The 17,896-nt window shown below is 40.1% G+C and overlaps 1 protein-coding gene across 1 annotated transcript; it reads right to left on the minus strand.

Annotated features, from left to right (window-relative positions):
• Positions 1-656: 656 nt before the first annotated feature.
• Positions 657-13,521, minus strand: MTG2 (mitochondrial ribosome associated GTPase 2). Its single transcript, XM_039346496.1, has 7 exons — positions 13,293-13,521; positions 12,229-12,414; positions 10,018-10,165; positions 4,294-4,409; positions 3,900-4,118; positions 2,860-2,998; positions 657-1,387 (listed from the first exon to the last, which is right to left on the minus strand). Exons 2-7 carry the CDS (start codon positions 12,406-12,408, stop codon positions 993-995), a joined length of 1,197 nt encoding a protein of 398 aa, XP_039202430.1. The 5' UTR covers positions 12,409-12,414; positions 13,293-13,521; the 3' UTR covers positions 657-992.
• Between the last annotated feature and the right edge of the window lie 4,375 nt (positions 13,522-17,896).

Below are 17,896 nucleotides of genomic sequence, written 5' to 3' on the forward strand. Positions count from 1 at the left end.
TGCAAATGGGCGTGGAGCCTTCTTGGAACTGCTGAACTGTGTTGTAAACAGGAGACGGGTGGTGTCATATCCCTCTCCTTTCTGTTGAGAGAAGGTTGTTCAATCTTAATGTAGATGGCCTCTTTGACTTCTCTTTCAAACCAGAGATCCTCTTTGTCCAGAATGTGGGCTTGGCTGTCTTCAAGTGACCTTTATTTTTCAAATGCAGATGGATATCACATTGCTCAGTTTTTCAATGTGTTTTATCCTTGAGGTGGACAAGCTTCTGCCTTAGTATATTTCTGAGTTTCAAGTGTGTATGAATATTGTGTTGGTTGGCACATATACAAAGTTGGCACCTAGGTTCAGGATAGCAGGTTCAGGGCAGTTAGGTTCAGGATAGCCTGACCCGAAGAGAAGTGATTTATCCAATGCTGACATCCAGATATAGGATACTCAAAGTCCTATCCTCTCCTTAGAAAATAATAACAGTCCCAGTTTTTGTGTGTAACCCCTTGGGAAAATTAATTGCCCACCCCTAATTTACACTGTTCTATGGGAAGGATCATTATGGGCTTTGAGTGCAGTTCTAGTGGAACTCCGATGGTGCTATATTTGATGGTTGTAAGAATTTGTAAACTGCCCAGAGTCCATGTGAAATTGGTGGTACAGAAATGTCATAATAAATAAACATACCTTTATTAAATCATTGAATGTTCTTTTGATTAAACTATGCCCTGTAAGTCTCAATAAGCTTAAGAACATTTCACTTTCTGTAGCCTGGTGGACTCGTCTCTTGCTTAATTTATTGTTTGTGTAGATGGGTCATTCCTTCTTATCTGCTTCTAGAGCACTCTGTTGGTAGCGCTCTGTGTATCTCCTTATAACCTTAAAGAATAATAATAATAAAAAAGCAGCTTTATTCTGCTTCTAGAGACTGGCCCTCTTGTCCACGCCCAAACTCCAAATGTCCTTCCTATCTCAAAACAATAATGGAAGAGTTCTGTTACCAACTACCATTTCAATGGCTTGCGAGCCTGTTCTTTTTCTGTTTTCAGATAATCATCATAGAGTTCTCTCAAATGCACCAACAGTTCCTCCAGATTTTCTCCCGTCAGAGCGGAGAGTGGGATGACCCTCTGCTTCACTTTCTCCTTGAGGAGAGGCAAATGGTTCTTGGATTCTGGAAGATCAAACTTATTTGCAACAATGGCATGAGGAACCTTTGACAAGCCAACTTTATACTGTTCCAGTTCATACTTCAAGGCTTCCAAATGAGCCCAGGGCTCAGCCACAGAGAGATCCAACACGAAGAGAAGAAAACAGCAGCGTTCAATATGTCTCAGAAAGGCCAGGCCAAGTCCTCGGTCTTCGTGGGCTCCTTTTATTATCCCAGGGATATCTACAACTGCAAAATAAGACAAAACAGAATGCAAGTAGTCCTCTCAACTTACAACAGTTCATTTAGTGACCGTTCAAAATTACAACGGCACTGAAAAGAGACTTATGGCAGTTTTTCTCAGATGCTATATTTTTTCTATCCTGCTCTAGAAGAGACTAGAAGCATTTGAAATGTGGATTTACAGGCGGCTGTTACGTGTAAGCTGGGATGACAAGATCAGAAATGAGGTGGTGATAAGCCACCTGGGAAAGCCAAGGGAAATCATCAAAACAATTAAAAAACGAAAATTAGAATATTTCGGACACGTGATGCGACACCCAGAAAAATATGGCATACTCCATTTAATCCTCCAGGGAAAGATGGAAGGCAAACAAGGTCCAGGCAGAAGAAGAACATTGTGGCTTCAAAATCTAAGGGATTGGTTTGGACAAAACTCAGCAGCACTTTTTTGAAACTGCTGATAAAAACAGTATCGCCAACATGATCGCCAGCGTCCGATAACAGATATGGCACAAGAAGAAGAAGAAGGCAGTTTTTCACACTTATGACCATTGCAGCATCCCCAGGGCCGCGTGATCAAAATTCAGATGCTTGGCAACTGGTTCATATTTATGACCGTTGCAATGTCTCAGGGTCATGTGATCCACTTTTGCGACCTTCTGACAAGCAAAGTATAGGAAAGCCAGGTTCACTTAACAACCAGACTATTAACGCCTGCAGCAATTCACCTCACAACTGGCAAAAAAGGTTGTAAAATGGGGCAAACTCACTTAGCAACATAACTTTTGGGCTCAATGGTGGTCATAACTCGAGGAAATCTGTAACACCATCAGTAACAGTCTGGTTGTGGGGAATGATAGAAAAAAGGAAATTGCCTGGGGTGGGGGGGGGGAAACCAGCATTTGGATTCCTAGAGTTGTTTTCCAGGCTACGGAATCAGAAAAAGGAAAAGGAACAGAAAAAAAGGGGAGGGGGAGAAGAGGAAAAAGGAATAATAATAATGATAATAGCAGTGATAATAATAATGAGGAGGAGGAGGAGGAGGAGGAGGAGGAGAAGACTCCTAGAATTCTTGACCAAGAGGCAAAACTGTAATGATGGAAAATTGTCTATGTAGGCTTGAGCATTTTTCCTTTAGTCTCCTAACCCGTCCAAGTTTTCCAAAACTCTAGAATTCCATAGAACATTGTTTGAAATCCTAGAGAAATGTCAGGCAGCTGGATGCCCTTGATTAGTTTGCAGTTGACATACAAGGAGGCAATCAAAACACTTTCAATTTTTTTTCCAAGTTGGTTCATGCTTTTCAAGCCTTGGTTCGTGAAAAAGGGTAATCTGCAGTTAAGCTTGCTTTCTCCCCTGCTTAGTACAAACTTCAACATGATATTGCTGTCGCAAAATGCTTTTATTTTTTTTTTCCAGAAGGAAATAAAACCATGAAGGTCATTAAAAAAAAATAAGAAGGAAATATAAAAGCATACCTGCAATCTGCTCGTAGTCTTCGTAGTGAACAATGCCTACGTGAGGATTCAGGGTTGTGAATGGGTAGGGAGCCACAGCGGGTTTTGCCCTGGAGATTGCTCGCAAGAGGGAAGATTTCCCAGCATTGGGGAATCCTATCTGGAATAGAAAAACCACTTTGAAACAGAGATAGCTTTTGCCTTCACGCTTACATTTAATTCTACTGGCAAGATGGAACATGTATCTAGCAAATTTCGTATTTTTTTCTTGTTTTAACTAGATTTGATTTCATGATCTAATTAACCTAGGTGAACCATGTTAAGTTCAGTCAATACATTGAAATAAATACAAATTTAGAAGTTTCATCCCTTCAGCCCTCTTTATTACAGACTGGAAAAAAATAGCACAGGTAGTCATCAATTAACGATTCACAACCATTCTTTTAGTGATCATTTGAAGTTACAACAGCACTTGAAAAAAAAAATGACTTATGACCGGTTTTTATACTTATGATCCTTGCAGTATCCCCATGGTCACATGATCAAAATTCAGGTGCTTGGCAACGGGAATGTATTTATGAAGGCTGCCATGTCCTGAGGTCATGTGATCACCACCTATAACTTTCCCAGCCAGCTTCTGGCAAGCAAAGTCAATGGGGGAAGCCAGAGTCTCTTAACAATCACGTAATTCACTTAACAACTGTGGCAAAAATGCTTGTAAAATGGGGTGCAACCTAATTACTTTTCTTTAGCAGCAGAAAGCTTTCTCTCAGTTATGGTCATAAGTCAAGGACTACCTGTAATGGAAAAACAAGGCAATGCCACCCGTCTTCCCACTTCCAAGTTATTAGCTGTTGTTAGTCCGATCAACAAACTGTTAAGCCAAGAATTTTAAGCAATATTCAACAAGCAGATGAATTATGGGTCATCAGGTTTTTGTCAATTCTATTCCAAGAAGTGCATTTTTTAAACCTCCCATGTTCCAGCATTCCTGGACTGAACATGAAGGTTTGTTTCTTCAACATTAAATATCATACTGAAGAATAAACAGGCACACTTACCATCCCTGCATGGGCCATAGTTTTGAGCTCCAAGTGAAGGAATCTTTCTTGACCCAGATCTCCTAAAGTGACAGTTGTTGGTGCTCGGTTGTCATTTGCCAGAAAGAAACGGTTGCCTTTGCCCCCGGTTCCACCATAGGCTGCAACGTATTCTTCCCCGTGATGGTTGAGGTCCGCTACAACGTTAGGGCCTTCCTTAATTATGGTACCAAGAGGTACCTACAAAATAAATATAAATTTAGGTAAAATACAGCTAAGAATTTACAATCCTTGGCTGTTTGTTCCTACTGGTGAGCAAAGAGTTGCTCAGCAGTCTTCCAGTGTGGGACATTAGCCATTCAGCCTTTACAAACTCAACATTTTGACCATCTAAAAAGAAGTATCAACAACATACCTTAACATACAGGTGCCTGCCAGCTGATCCATAACAGTTTTTGCTTCCCCCCTTTTCCCCACTGTAGCCTCTATAAAATGGGTAGAGGGAAGCCAAGGATTTGACTTGCCGATCCACTGTAAAAACAAAATATATTACAATTCAACATGCTAAAGATGAATTTTTTTAAAGAAAATAACTGTGTTGACTAATTATGAATTAACAAACTCTTTCCTGGATAAGAGCACATCACAAATGTGAAGCCTTATGTTTTTATTTTATACCAAATGCTGATTATACCATCTGTTCCTTACCTTCTGATACAGGAACTGTTCTTTTGCCTAAAGGACAAAACTGCTCATATAAACTTTTGCAAAGATCAACAATTTCAAAATATTAATTGGAGATATTAAATATCGCATGGAGAGAAGTAAGCAGTGGGGTTCCACAAGGCTTTGTCTTAGGCCCAGTACTCTTCAGTATCTTCATAAATGACTTAGATGTGGGAATAGAAGGGGAACTCATCAAATTTGCAGATGACACTAAACTGGCAGAAATAGCCAACACCCCAGAAGACAAGCTCAGGATCCAAAAAGATCTTGACAAACTTGAACAATGGGCTTCTATCCAACAAAATGAACTTTAATGTGGAGAAAAGCAAAGTTTTACATTTAGGCAGGGAAATATAAGTATAAGTACAGAATAGGTGAGACCTGGCTCAAAAACAGTAACTATGAGAGGGACCTTGGATTCCTAGTGGATGATCACTTGACTATGAGCCAGTATTGTGTGGCAGCAGCCAAAAAAGCATAAAGAGGCATAGAATCAAGATTATGCAAAGTATTAGTACCACTTTACAAAACCTAATAAGACCACACCTGGAATACAATACTGAAACCAATTTTGGTCACCATATTATAAAAAAGATGTTGGGACTTTGGAAAAAATTCAGAGAAGAGCAGCTAAGATGATCAAAAGCCTGGAGACTAAAACATACGAAGAACGGCTGCAGGACTTGGGTTTGGCTAGTCTAAAGAAAAGAAGAAACAGGGGTGACATGATAGCAGTATTCCAGTATCTGAGGGGCTGCCACAAAGAAGAGGGGGTCAAATTATTCTCCAAAGCAGCAGAGGGCAGGACAAGAAACAATGGTTGGAAACTGATCAAAGAGAGAAACAACCTGGAATTAAGGAAAAATTTCTTAACAGTGAGGACAATTAACCAGTTGGTCCCTTCCAGTTCTATTCTATTCTAAATTATTGTACTTAGGTAACAAACTGCAATTCATATTTTTATTGTATTCACCATCAATTCTCATTCATTTCAACAATAATATAATTACAGTTCATTATCCCATAGTTTTAGCAGCTAAATTCTCAACATTTATTCTTTTTTATGTGGGAATTAAAACAAAGTACATACGTTAAGACATACTTTGATGTCTTCTTTTATTTTACCTCATTTATTTACATATTTATGTAGAGGGCTTATAGGTCATTCCAATCAGAACTGACTGTAAGCAGTTTTATTATTTGAATTACTGGATTTTTAAAATCTGGCCTCCTCTATGTTTTATCTCGCCTTTTTAATTCATCACGTTTTATTTTAGAAGTCCAAATATGATCATGCTTTTAATTATTTGCACAAATATATATTTGAATTTCACATTCCCATTCTCCGATTTGGACCCCAAGAACTGTGTCAGCAGAAAGCACTTCTATTCAAATTATTGGTACGGAGAGTCCTTGACTTACAACCATTTATTTAATGACCATTCAAAAGTATAACAGCATTGAAAAAAGTAGCTTATGACCGATTTTAACACTTACGACCGCTGCAGCATCTCCATGGTCAAGTGATCAAAATTTAGGCAAAACTAGTAACGCCTGTTTATGACAGCTGCCCTTTTCCAGGGTCATGGATCGCCATTTGTACCCTTCCCAGAAGGCTTCCGACAAGCAAAGTCAACGACCACATGATTCACTTAACAACTGCAGTAATTTGCTTAACAGATATGATAGAAATGTTGTAAAATGGGGCAAAACTCACTTAATAATGGCCTTGCTTATCAACAGAAATTTTGGGCTCAATTGTGGTCAGAAGTCAAGGACTATCTATACATATGATTCACGTCCGTATTCAGAATGACCACTTCAGATTGGCTCCTTCAAGATGCTCTCAGAAGATTGAGGGCATCTTGAAGGAGCCTGCAACTTGCAAGGTTGTTGACAGCCCTCCCACATAAATCAGACAGGAAACGTGACATGATGAACTGATTCTACTTTATTGTAAGGCTACATCAAGATAGATAGGTAGGTAGGTAGGTAGGTAGATAGATAGATGATAGAAATAGATAGATGATAGAAATAGATAGATAGATATGATGATGATTGATAGATAGATAGATAGATAGATAGATAGATAGATAGATAGATAGATAGATAATGATGATATAGAGATAGGTAGGTAAGTAGGTAGATAGATGATAGAGATAGATAGATGACAGAGATAGATATTATGATGATAGATATAGATTATGATGATATAGATAGGTATTATGATAGATTGTGATGATATAGATAGATAGATGATAGAGATAGATAGATGATAGATATGATATAGAGATAGATATAGATTATGATGATATAGAGACAGATGATAGATAGATAGATAGATAGATAGATAGATAGATAGCATAGAGAGAGAGAGAGAGAGAGAGAGAGAGAGAGAGAGAGAGATAAAATCACTTTTATTCTGCCTTTATTATTTTCATAAGTAGCCCAAGGCAGTGATCATACCTAATACTTTTTGTTCCTCCTACTTTACCCACAACAACAACTCTGTGAGGCGAGGTGAACTGAGAGAGAATAACCGGCCCAATTTCACCCAGCCAGATGACATAAGAACCTAAATAAAATAAAATCTTCATAAGATTCTATACCAAACACACTTAAGAAAATCCTGGGAACTGAATGTTGGTTTTACTAGCTGAATTTAGCAAGACGAGTATTCTGAAAGAAGCTCTTAGATTAGATGCTCTGTCACAAAACGGGAACAAAACAGATCAAAACACTTACGTTCCATCTCTTAAAGCATTGTTTTGTGTACTATGGTGCCTTTGGAGAGTACAATATTTTGTTCCTATAAGGAAGTATCTTTGATTTAGTGAGGTATCTTTGATTCAATACATTCAAAATGTATAAAATTGATGCCTGCCTGTACTCGAGATGCAGATGGAAGATTTGAAGGAGGCTGTGTGACACAAGAGGGTGGAGAGTGCTGATCCCTAGAGTGGATGTGGGTTGGACACAACTAAATGGCTGATGACAACAACGTTCCGAGTCCACTGACATGCATGGTGCTTAATGTTCCTTGATTTCCTCCTCCTGTTAATTTTTAGCCTAGCTTCAGGGTGGGCTGAACCACTAATTCACAAACACTGATTGCAAGAAATATTTCCCCTAATTAGTAAAACTGATAAAGCCATCAAAGGACCAAATCCTAAGATTTGGGAAGCAGCCCACTTGATTGCTGCTCTTTTCATTGCTGATTTTCTTAGCAAAACAGTGGTGGTGGGGGGGTAGCAAAAGCCTACCTGCATAAGGAAATGTCGCCAGAATAATAAACTCTTCTCTTTGGTTAGTCAGAGCAATAGGCATATATTTTTTTTAATGACTCATCAGCTCCGTCTCCAAAATTATTTTGATAATCAAAAGGATTTTGGAAAGCCTTTTCAGGCCAGTAATCTTTTGGTAATTAATTTGGTCAGGCTAGGAGGAAAATTATTTACACCACCCAGTTATGTGTTTTCTTTTCTCCTTCCTTCTTGGTTTTTTTTTTTTTTTTTGTCAAAATGGTCCACCTCTTTTGCCTCCCATTTTTCTCGGACCTATTTGGCTACTTTTGGCTCAGGTTATAAATCTTTTATAAAGGGTGAAGGCAAGCCTTACTTGAAGTCTTTTTTCTCCATCAACAGCCGAAATCATACAGGAGAACAGCAGGGAGAGTCAGGCAGTCCTGAGGTCTTTCCACCAACCCTTGCCAGTCTTATTAGAGAGAAAATCCTTTGACACTTTAAAGTCCAGAACCCTGGACTGGACTAGAAACATGGGAGGATAATGGGACTGATGGGTTTGCTCATGGCAAAAAAAAAAAAAAAGTGTGGCAACATCCAGGCTGACAGAAATTGTTTAAAGATTTCCCCTGTCCAGTCATGACTGACTCAAAGGGGCAGTGCTTATCTCTAATTCTCAGCTAAAGGCACCTGCGTTGTCTGAGATGCTTCCATCATCATGTGACCAGCCTGAAAAGTATGGAATGCAATAACCTTTCCCACTGAAGTGGTATCTATTTATCTACTTGCATTTGCATGTTTTCAAACTGCTACACTGGCAGGAGCTGGGGCAAAGAGCTCACCCTGTTGTGCGGCACTCAGATTTCAAATCCAGGCTGTTGGCTTTCCAGCTGACAAGCACAGCATCTTTAATCGCGCTGCCCCTAGGCCAGTGATGGTGAACCTTTTAGAGACCGAGTGCCCAAAAACTGGCCCCGTCTCCGCCCCCACTCCGCCCCACCCTGCCTGCCCGCAGGGCCACTCACCACCTCCAGGGCCCGCCGCAGGTCGCCCAGGCAACCCAGCAGTGCCATGCAGCCACGCCCTCTGCCCGTGCCCCACAGCATCAACTGTGCATATTGGGGCGTGAGGGCAGAGTCTTGTCTACGCTGCCTGGCTGCCATGTCCTTGACTGCGCTGCTCTGCGTGGGCCACGCTCGGGGGCGACTCTCCTCCAGAGGGGTTGCTGGTGAGGAGGGGGTCATGGGCGGAGGCAAGGCTGGGGCAATGGCACGTGTGCCCACAGAGAGGGCTCCAAGTGCCGCATCTGGCACTCGTGCCATAGGTTCGCCACCACTGCCCTAGGCTGACAGAATGAGGCTGCAGTCTAAAATAAGCAGGTTGAACAGGCCCCGAGAAACAAAATATCCTTCAATAGGAAGAATTGCAAATTGTTGTTTTTATTTTACATTTATTAAAGGAATTTAAATGATTTATTAAATGGGTTTAAATTAATTAAAGGAAGAAAAGCGTCAGGGATTCATGATTTGAAAACACTGAACATTCACTTGGCATGGTCATTGGCAACAAGGTGTCTAAGAGCCAGCAGTTAAGACAGCAGCCAGATGGGACTACTGCAGTTCTGTAACATGTCAGAAGTAGCACTGCATCAAGAGCATAGGAAGCCCTTATTCCCCTCCAGCAGGCTCTCTTGGCACAAAAACATTTATCAACTTTGTCACACAAACTCAACTTGCTGACAATTCACCTCCTTCTCCGCCTCGTAACACTGTCTTAAAACAGGTGCCAAGATCTGAATTCCCCTCCCCTGAGCACATAATATTCAAGCATATTTCCCTCCTCTAATTTGCAGTCATAAATCATATTCTCCAATCAGTTTGAAGGGCAAAGTTTCCCTTCCGTTCTGTAGCCTTATCTTAACTAATCCCCACACACATTCTTTCTCTTCCCCTCCCAGCATCATCTAATTCAGGGATTCTCAACCTTGGCAACTTTAAGACTTGTGGACTTCAACTCCCAGAATTCCTCAGCCAGCTTTGCTGAAGTCCACTCTAAAAGTACCACACAACTTATACAGAGAGTGGCTGCCTCTTCGTATTTTGTCAAAGCAAGAACATCCAATGTTAGCAGCGTTGACAACAGGTCTGTACAAGAGATAATCACCTTCTTACCTTTAAATATAACGTGTCCCCCATCTCCTCCATCTCCACCATTGGGACCTCCAAATTCTTTTCTAGGTTCACTGAGAAAACAGGCAATACCATCTCCTCCTTTCCCTCCTATCACACGTACCTTTCGATGATCCACGAAATAACGACTCTGGAATGGGAAGACACATTATTCAGAAATGCTTATCTTTTGTAAAGTTTAAAGCTTCAAAAGCCTTCATTTCTAAACATAACTCATGTTCAATTCTGGAGGAAACATGTAGGATTCATTTTAAGGATTGATGTGATGAATACTGCGATATTGTTAAAAATATTTAAAGTTGGGGAAGAAATCTACCACGGTGGCCTGCAATCCAGAAATAGTTTGGTCTTTTTTCTGAATTCTACCAATTATTCAGTTAAGAATACAAGCTACCACCACCCTCCATTTTTCTGAATTCATGAGTGCAGCTTGCTTTTTCCCCCAACGCAATCTCCCTAGGAATATCCCTCAAAAGGATGTGCACAGCCTTAGTTTCAAAGCACGGTAATTGGGCTGTGTATATATCCAAGCCATGATATGTCTTTTAAAGGAAGACAAATTTTCTAAAAGATGACAGTGATCCCAAACAAGGGTGCATCTACAAACATTTTCCACCAAATGTTGAAAAATTTAGTGAAGTTGAAATTTTGGCATTAATCTCAGGTTTAATGCCAGATATCTCCAGATGAGAACTGCCTAAAGCTAACTCTGACCATAGTATAATAAAAAATGCCCAATATATTATCTTTCTTACAAGAAAAACATTTAGCAATCCCCCAAACAACATCATTGGGAAAAAAATAGCTATCAGTTTCCCCAAAGGTGATTTTTCAAGAGGCAAATGGACTTTTTTGTTTTTCTTTGAAGACATTTCGCTTCTCATCCAAGAAGCAAAACGTCTTCAAAGAAAAACAAAGCCCAGTTGCCTCTTGAAAAAGCACCTTTGGGACAACCACGACCTGGGATGACTGAGAATTTCCATAGACATTTAGCTATCAGTTTGTTGGTGATTTCATTTTCAGCACTTCTACCTTGCTACAATGTAAGAATCACTTCTGATATTCTTTATTCCTTTTCAAAAAAAAAAAGAGCTGTTTGTTAGATGACAATTAGACAAACTATGCTGAAAAAATATTTTGGATTTTTAAAAGAATGCTGGCTTATCACATGAACAAAATACAGATGGCCAGCTATATATTGAACTGGGATAGTTCCTACTTTCTTAAATATATCCTTTCTCAAGTTTGCATAGCATCACCAAGCGGTGAAACTGAAAATTGCTGCAGTATTCAGTAACATATTATTTAATACGTCTTTTGTGTGTTTGTTGTTGCCAAAAGGATTTATAAAATCAAAAATTTGAAATCTCTCAGATAAACCAAAATTCACTAAGAGACCTCTCTCCTGAGAAAGAGGGATTTATTTATTCAGTAATCATTTCCATAAACTTGGGACTCAAAAGAGATGTCTACATTTACTGTCAGAAGAAGCCTAACGGCACGCTGCAGCTCACAAAAGCATGCTTTTTAATAAAAGTTGTAAAAAGGGCTACTGCATTTCTTCAGGTTTTTGGCTATTACAGACTAACACAGCTCTCCTATGATATTCCAAATAAAACTAACCAATGATACAATCTAGCTACAAGAAAATCAGCACTAATAAAACTTAAAATGAAAGCCTGATTTTTTACATTTCATGTGTTTATATTTGAATTCAAAAGCTAGGATATTATAGAATACTATCAAAAGATATGAAGTGAATGCCAGATGGATGAATTTAGGTCAGTCACCATTACACTATTTATTATCTCATAATATCGCTGCAATATTAAAATTGAGACCAATGTACATATTGTGTTCCAAAGACAAAAGAACAGAATGCAAATTCAACAAATATATACAATAACCATCTTTATTCAAAGGAAAATCCCAAATTCAGTAGAATGTATTTATGTATGTCTGTCTATGCAATTCTACACCTTAAACACAGAATATCATTTGCATGCAAAGGATATTGAAAACGTGTCAGGATTGTCACCTAAATGCTTAAATCTTAATTTAATCATTTTTGTATTTTGTCATAAATTTGTGCTTTCAGAAAGAGAAATAAGAGACTTTAAAAGTACTTAAGAAAAACTTACAAAGAAATACAAATTACATATTTTAATTAATCTGAACATTTGTTTACTTTACCAGCTTCTTCTCAGACATATTTCCTTTACAGATTTTCCGCAGTTTTGAACATTGTATGTTTGTTATGCTAAGGCTCCTGTGCCAGTTTTTAATGTGCTTTTGCAGTAAGCAACTGTGTATTTGGGAATAAGCCGGCCTCCACTGACTTTCCAAACAAGCTCTGACCATTATTTGTAGCATATTTGCCTAGAAGGGGGGGGGGGGAAAGATGGGACAATAAGGTAAGTAAAATATGCCAAAGAGCATATATATTTTGTACCACATCTGGTACAAAAATGAGTAGAAAGATCAGTTGCTTCCATTTTTTTATTTTCAGAGGTTGTAAAAGCATTAGAAAAAACTTTTCAGAACAAAAAACTTTCAGCTCAGATTTTTGAGCGTTCTCAAAAATATTAGTGTTGTGGGTTTACACAGAAAGGTAAATAGGCCTGTTATATGTAAAATACATTTTAAAAAAATCTTTTTCCTTCAGCTCAAACAACTGCGTAGCATCAACTTTATGTCATGCATACATAAGCCTTGCAGAAGTAGCAAAAGATTTTCTCCAATATTGTTACTTCTACGTGGGGCCAAGCAACACAAGCTGCAACTGAGAAATGAAGATAAATGGACAAATTTGAAGTTTGTTGGTTCAAAAGAAACAGGTTTATTCTTCCCCTTTGTGGAATGGTTAAGCAAATCCCTTTTCTTTCTCCCCTTCGTGTGCATACTATTTCTGGATGGAAGGGCTCCAAGTTCCTCGGACAGATTATTTCAGCCATGTTTACAGCCCTACAAGGTAGACCAGTGTTTCTCAACCCCAGCAACTTTTAAAGTGAGTGGATTTCAACTCCCAGAATTGCAAGACTGAAATTCAGAAAGCTTGAGGAAGGCCAATGTTGCTATGATCAACCTGGGAAGCCTCAAATCCCCTCAAAGAGGGAATGAAGCGAGGCAGAGGGAGAAGCCCGCATCTGACAGCTTCTCACTCTCCACACGCGCTGCCTCCTCTCCCATCGCCTGGGAACCCTGGCCACCCACAATGAAGATCGGGAGCCTGCCCTCCCGCTTCTCCTTTGGCTTACTGGAGCTCCTCTGCTTTTAGCGCCTCAGTTTCGTCCCCGTCCCCCCTCCATAGAATAAGGGACGGGGTATACACGAGACTGTCAAGGTAGGAAAGCTTTCCCGCTTCATTCACACGCAGCAGTTTCCTGAGGAGCCATCTTGCCCGCTCCAGTGTTCGGCGTCGCCCGCCGTGACGTCAAAATTGCGCATCGAGGCGGCGGCCAGAAAAAGAATCTGACCTGCTGCCTTTAGCGAGCCCGGATCTTCCTGCGCAAGCGCAACCCCAAAGTGCTCAAGGAAGGAGGGAAAAGGGAGTGAGTATTACGCGTGCGCAGGCGCGGTGTCGCACGAGGCTGCTGCCTTTCCTCCTCTCTTTCTCTTCCCCTCCCACGGTTCTCTGGGGAAATGGGATTGGAGGGGAAAAAAAAGCAGGCGCGGTGTTGTGAGTGGAAAAGAAAAGCACCCGGGGTGGGACTACCAGAAGTGAGGAGGAGCTTTGTCAAGGCGGAGGCCAATTACTTTGTTTCAGGAAAAGAAGCTGCGCTGAGATTGGCAGAATTTAGTAGCAAAGGAAACACTGAGCATTTCCTGTGAATTATGTCAGGGTTTCACAGCCTTGGCAACTTTTAAGATATGTGGACTTCAAATCCCAGAATTCCCCAGGCAGCATTGAATTCTGGAAGTTGGAGTCCACGTATTTTAAAGATGCCAGAGTTGAGAAATACATCATTATGTACATTTAATTGGTTTTTGGGGGGAGGGGGAGGGAGGATTAGTATTTGACGTTCCAGCTAGGTGGCAGGCTGCTGTGACCTGGCTGTGAGAAAGGTAGCAGCTATTTGGATGGGAGACCACTAGGAAATCTTAGTGGTCTCCCATCCAAATCCTTCCAGGATTGGTCTCCAATCCTGGAAGAAAGTGGTGGCAAACCACCGTCTTCTTCAGAATTGCCTGCAAATACTTTGGACCAACTTCCAGAAATCCTTTCATGTACACCAAACTCTCCTGTTAGGTGAACACCAATTTCCTCTATAGTTCAGGGGCTGTATTTGTACAACATACTAACCTAGGGTTTAACAGAATAACAGAGTTGGAAGGGACCTTGGAGGTCTTCCAACCCAGCCCCCTGCTCAAGCAGGAGACCTTATATCAGGGGTGTCAAACTCACAACATCATGTGACCTGTCGTAACGTATCATGACTTTTTTTTTCCATTGCTGGCAATGGGGTGGGCGCGGTTTCACTTTGACTCATCTGGCCTGCGGGCCAGCAGTTTGACACCCATGCCTTATATCATTTAGGTAATATCAGTGCCAGAAGAGAGTGGACTTTGCTTCCACCACTGATGGCCCTATGCAAAGACAGCAAGCAAGCATTTTATCCAGGGGAAATATGCCCTATTAATATTTAATTTATATTCTGCCTTTATTATTTTTATAAACAACTCAAGGTGATAAACATATCTAATACTTGAGGCATAGAATCAAAATCACATGAAGTACTAGCACCGCTTTACAAAGCTTTACAAAGCCCTAGTAAGACCACACCTGGAATACTGCAGCCAATTTTGGTCACTATATCACAAAAAAGATGTTGAGAGTTTGGAAAAAAATTCAGAGAAGAGCAACTAAGATGATCAAAGGCCTGGACTGGAGGCTAAAACATACGAAGAACAGCTGCGGGACTTAAGTCTGGCTAGTCTAAAGAAAAGAAGAAATGGGGGAGACATGATAGCAGTGTTCCAGTATCTGAGGGGCTGCCACAAGGCAGAAGAGGTCAGGTTGTTCACTAGAGCACTAGAGGGAAGGACGAGAAACAATGGTTGGAAACTGATCAAAGAAAGAAGCAACCTGGAATTAAGGAGAAATTTCTTGACAATCAACCAGTGGAACAGCTTATCCCCAGAAATTGTGGGCGCTTCATCACTAGAGGTTTTTAAGAAGAGGCTAGACAGTCACTTGTCCGAGATGGTATAGGTTCTCCTGCTTGAGCAGGGGGCTGGACTAGAAGACCTCCAAGGTCCCTTCCAGCTCTATTCTATTCTATTCTATTCTATTCTATTCTATTCTATTCTATTCTATTCTATTCTATTCTATTCTATTCCTATTTTCCCCAAAATAACAGCTCTGTGAGATGGATTGGGTTGACACAGTGACTGGCCTCACCCAGTCGGCTTTCATGCCTAAGGCAGGACTAGAACTCACAGTCACCCAACTGGCTTTCATGCCTAAGGTAGAACTAGAACTTCCAGTCTCCTGCTTTCTAGCTTGGTGCCTTAACCACTAGACCAAACTGTTCTCAAACCACCCACAGCCGACGGCAAAGGCAATCTTCATCTTTTTGTGGTTGTTGCAAATCAGAAGTATTGTTTTCCCACTTCACACTGGCCTGTCTGAGAAACTGCTGGAGGGAAAAATTGTGTGAATTATTGTTTACGTGTGGGTGGCCAAGAACGCACTTAGCTTCCCATTCAGTGACTTCATCAACTGGGGTGGTATTTGAAAAAGACCAATCCCTCCCACACTGGGCTGGACTAAGATAATAGATCTTTAAAAGAACAATGGTATAGGTTGCCAGGATGCTAGTATGAAAAAGTGGGTCAGTTTCTCAAGCCTACCACAATACTCATCAAACTGGTTCCAGTTCTCCTAGATCAGTGGTTCTCAACCTTTTTAATGCTGCGACTCCCAACCGGTCGTAAGTCGAGGCCTACTCAACCGGTCGTAAGTCGAGGACTACTCAACTGGTGCAGCACCGTTTGCAGAATGGGACTTTTGGCGGGCTCAGCAGGGCAGAGACAGCCTGGACAATTCCTATTGGCTTTTGAAAGCCAATAGAATTAGACTCTATTCAAGAGAGTCTATTCTATTGGCTTTCAAAAGCCAATAGAATAAGAGGGAGTAGCACAGCTAAAGAAAAGGGGGAAAAAATGGCGGACAGCCTTGTTTGGTGACCCCCGTGAAATGGTCGTTCAACCCCAAATGGGGTCCCGACCCACAGGTTGAGAACCACTGTCCTAGATGAATAGATACAACGACCAGGTAGTCTATAGGAAAACAGGCCTAAAAATATTTAAATTGAGGATAACTATGCACTTAATTAATTAACACCCAATTAACCCATTATAGCTATGGCCTAGGACCTTCTCTCTCAACCCTGCTTAAACCAGTTTTCTCAACCATGGCTACTTTTAAAAGTGTGGATTTGAACTCCCAGAATTCTCCCTGCTGGCTGGGGCATTCTGGGCGTTGAAGTCCACACACCTTAAAAGTTGGCAAAGCTGAAAAAACACTGAGATGCCACTCTTGCAAATCATTTATGTGCTCCAAGTCTTTCTTTTGGATGCTGTCTTAAGGCTTTTTACGCTGGCACATTGTTTGGTTGATTTTGATCATTCTTCAGTGAGTCCTTTGTAAAGTTTTTATACTTAAAGGCAACATGTGAAATAGATCAATTAAATAAGCTAGGTAAGAGCCCTTCAGATTAGTGTTTTTCAAACTTGCAACTTTTAAGATTTGTAGACTTCAACTCCTGTAATCTCCCATGCAGTAGTGGGAATTTTGGGAGTTGAAGTCCACACATCTTAAAGTTGCCAGGTTTTTGTCTGTTTGTTTGTTTTAAACTGCTTTAGATCAAGTGTAACCCCGGGATCACTACAGGAATCAGATAAAAGTATCCCAAATAGCTGTCCAACTTCCATTGCAAAGAACTTTATCTTTCGCCCAAAATATGACTAGTAATCCTGTCACCTTGCAGAGATGTTGAAAATTCTAGGAGTGCAAATTTGTCTGCTCCAGATCAGTTATTTCTTGCTTAAAACAGAAAGAGTGAAGCCTGACCTCGATAATTACAATTTTACATCTTGAAAAGTGACATTAATGCCTTTTTTCTCATGCAATGATCTTTACTTGAAATATTTTCCGATTATAAATAGAACGTAGTTTATGTATCATTTTCATTAAACCTGCAATTTAAAAAAAAAACAAAAAACAAAACTAAAACAGATTTTAAATATGGTTACACCAGTCCTTTTAAAAGTGTTTCTGTCATACGAAAAGGTGCCATGGCTTGGTTTCACAATCCAGTCTTTTGAACCTAAAGTGTATTTTAACATTCTGTATTACAAAACAGAAAATATGGTACAAGTAATGAAACTGTTAAAATGCTGGCATTGCCTCGTTTTCACATCAATACATAAAAATCACCACACGTTAAGGTATCTTGTTATTAACAGTTAGAAATATTAACACTAAATATCAAGTATAAATCAGGAAATAATGTACAAACTATTTCCAAAGCGCGTTTTCAAATACAATTTATATACAACATTCAAGAAATTCTTAATGTAAGACATTTCCAACAGATGCTATGTTGCTGTTTGTAGATGTTTAAATGCTGCTGTGGCTTTTTCCAAAGTGATTTTTACTAATGTTAGGAAAAACCAATATCTATAGAAGAAACAAATATCAAAGCTGGTAAAAAAAAAAGCAATGTAGATTGTACCTTTCTGGGTAGCCACAATTCCAACATAAAGACAGTTATCTTCTTACTAATCCTCTGATAGTATTTAAGAATCATTGTTCACATCACTGTTTCTCAAACTTGACAGCTTTGGACTTCAACTC

Source organism: Crotalus tigris, unplaced genomic scaffold, assembly GCF_016545835.1.
Source record: "Crotalus tigris isolate CLP2741 ecotype Arizona unplaced genomic scaffold, ASM1654583v1 scf7180000017999.2816498, whole genome shotgun sequence".
NCBI classification, from domain to species: domain Eukaryota; kingdom Metazoa; phylum Chordata; class Lepidosauria; order Squamata; family Viperidae; genus Crotalus; species Crotalus tigris.

Excerpts from the sequence above, each read along its gene's own strand:
- MTG2 (XM_039346496.1), bottom strand. The coding sequence starts at position 12,408 with ATGCTACAAATAATGGTCAGAGCTTGTTTGGAAAGTCAGTGGAGGCCG. Across the intron at positions 10,166-12,228 it reads ATATGTCTGAGAAGAAGCTG|AGTCGTTATTTCGTGGATCA; the intron begins GTAAAGTAAACA and ends TTCCCATTCCAG. Across the intron at positions 2,999-3,899 it reads CTATGGCCCATGCAGGGATG|ATAGGATTCCCCAATGCTGG; the intron begins GTAAGTGTGCCT and ends TTTCTATTCCAG.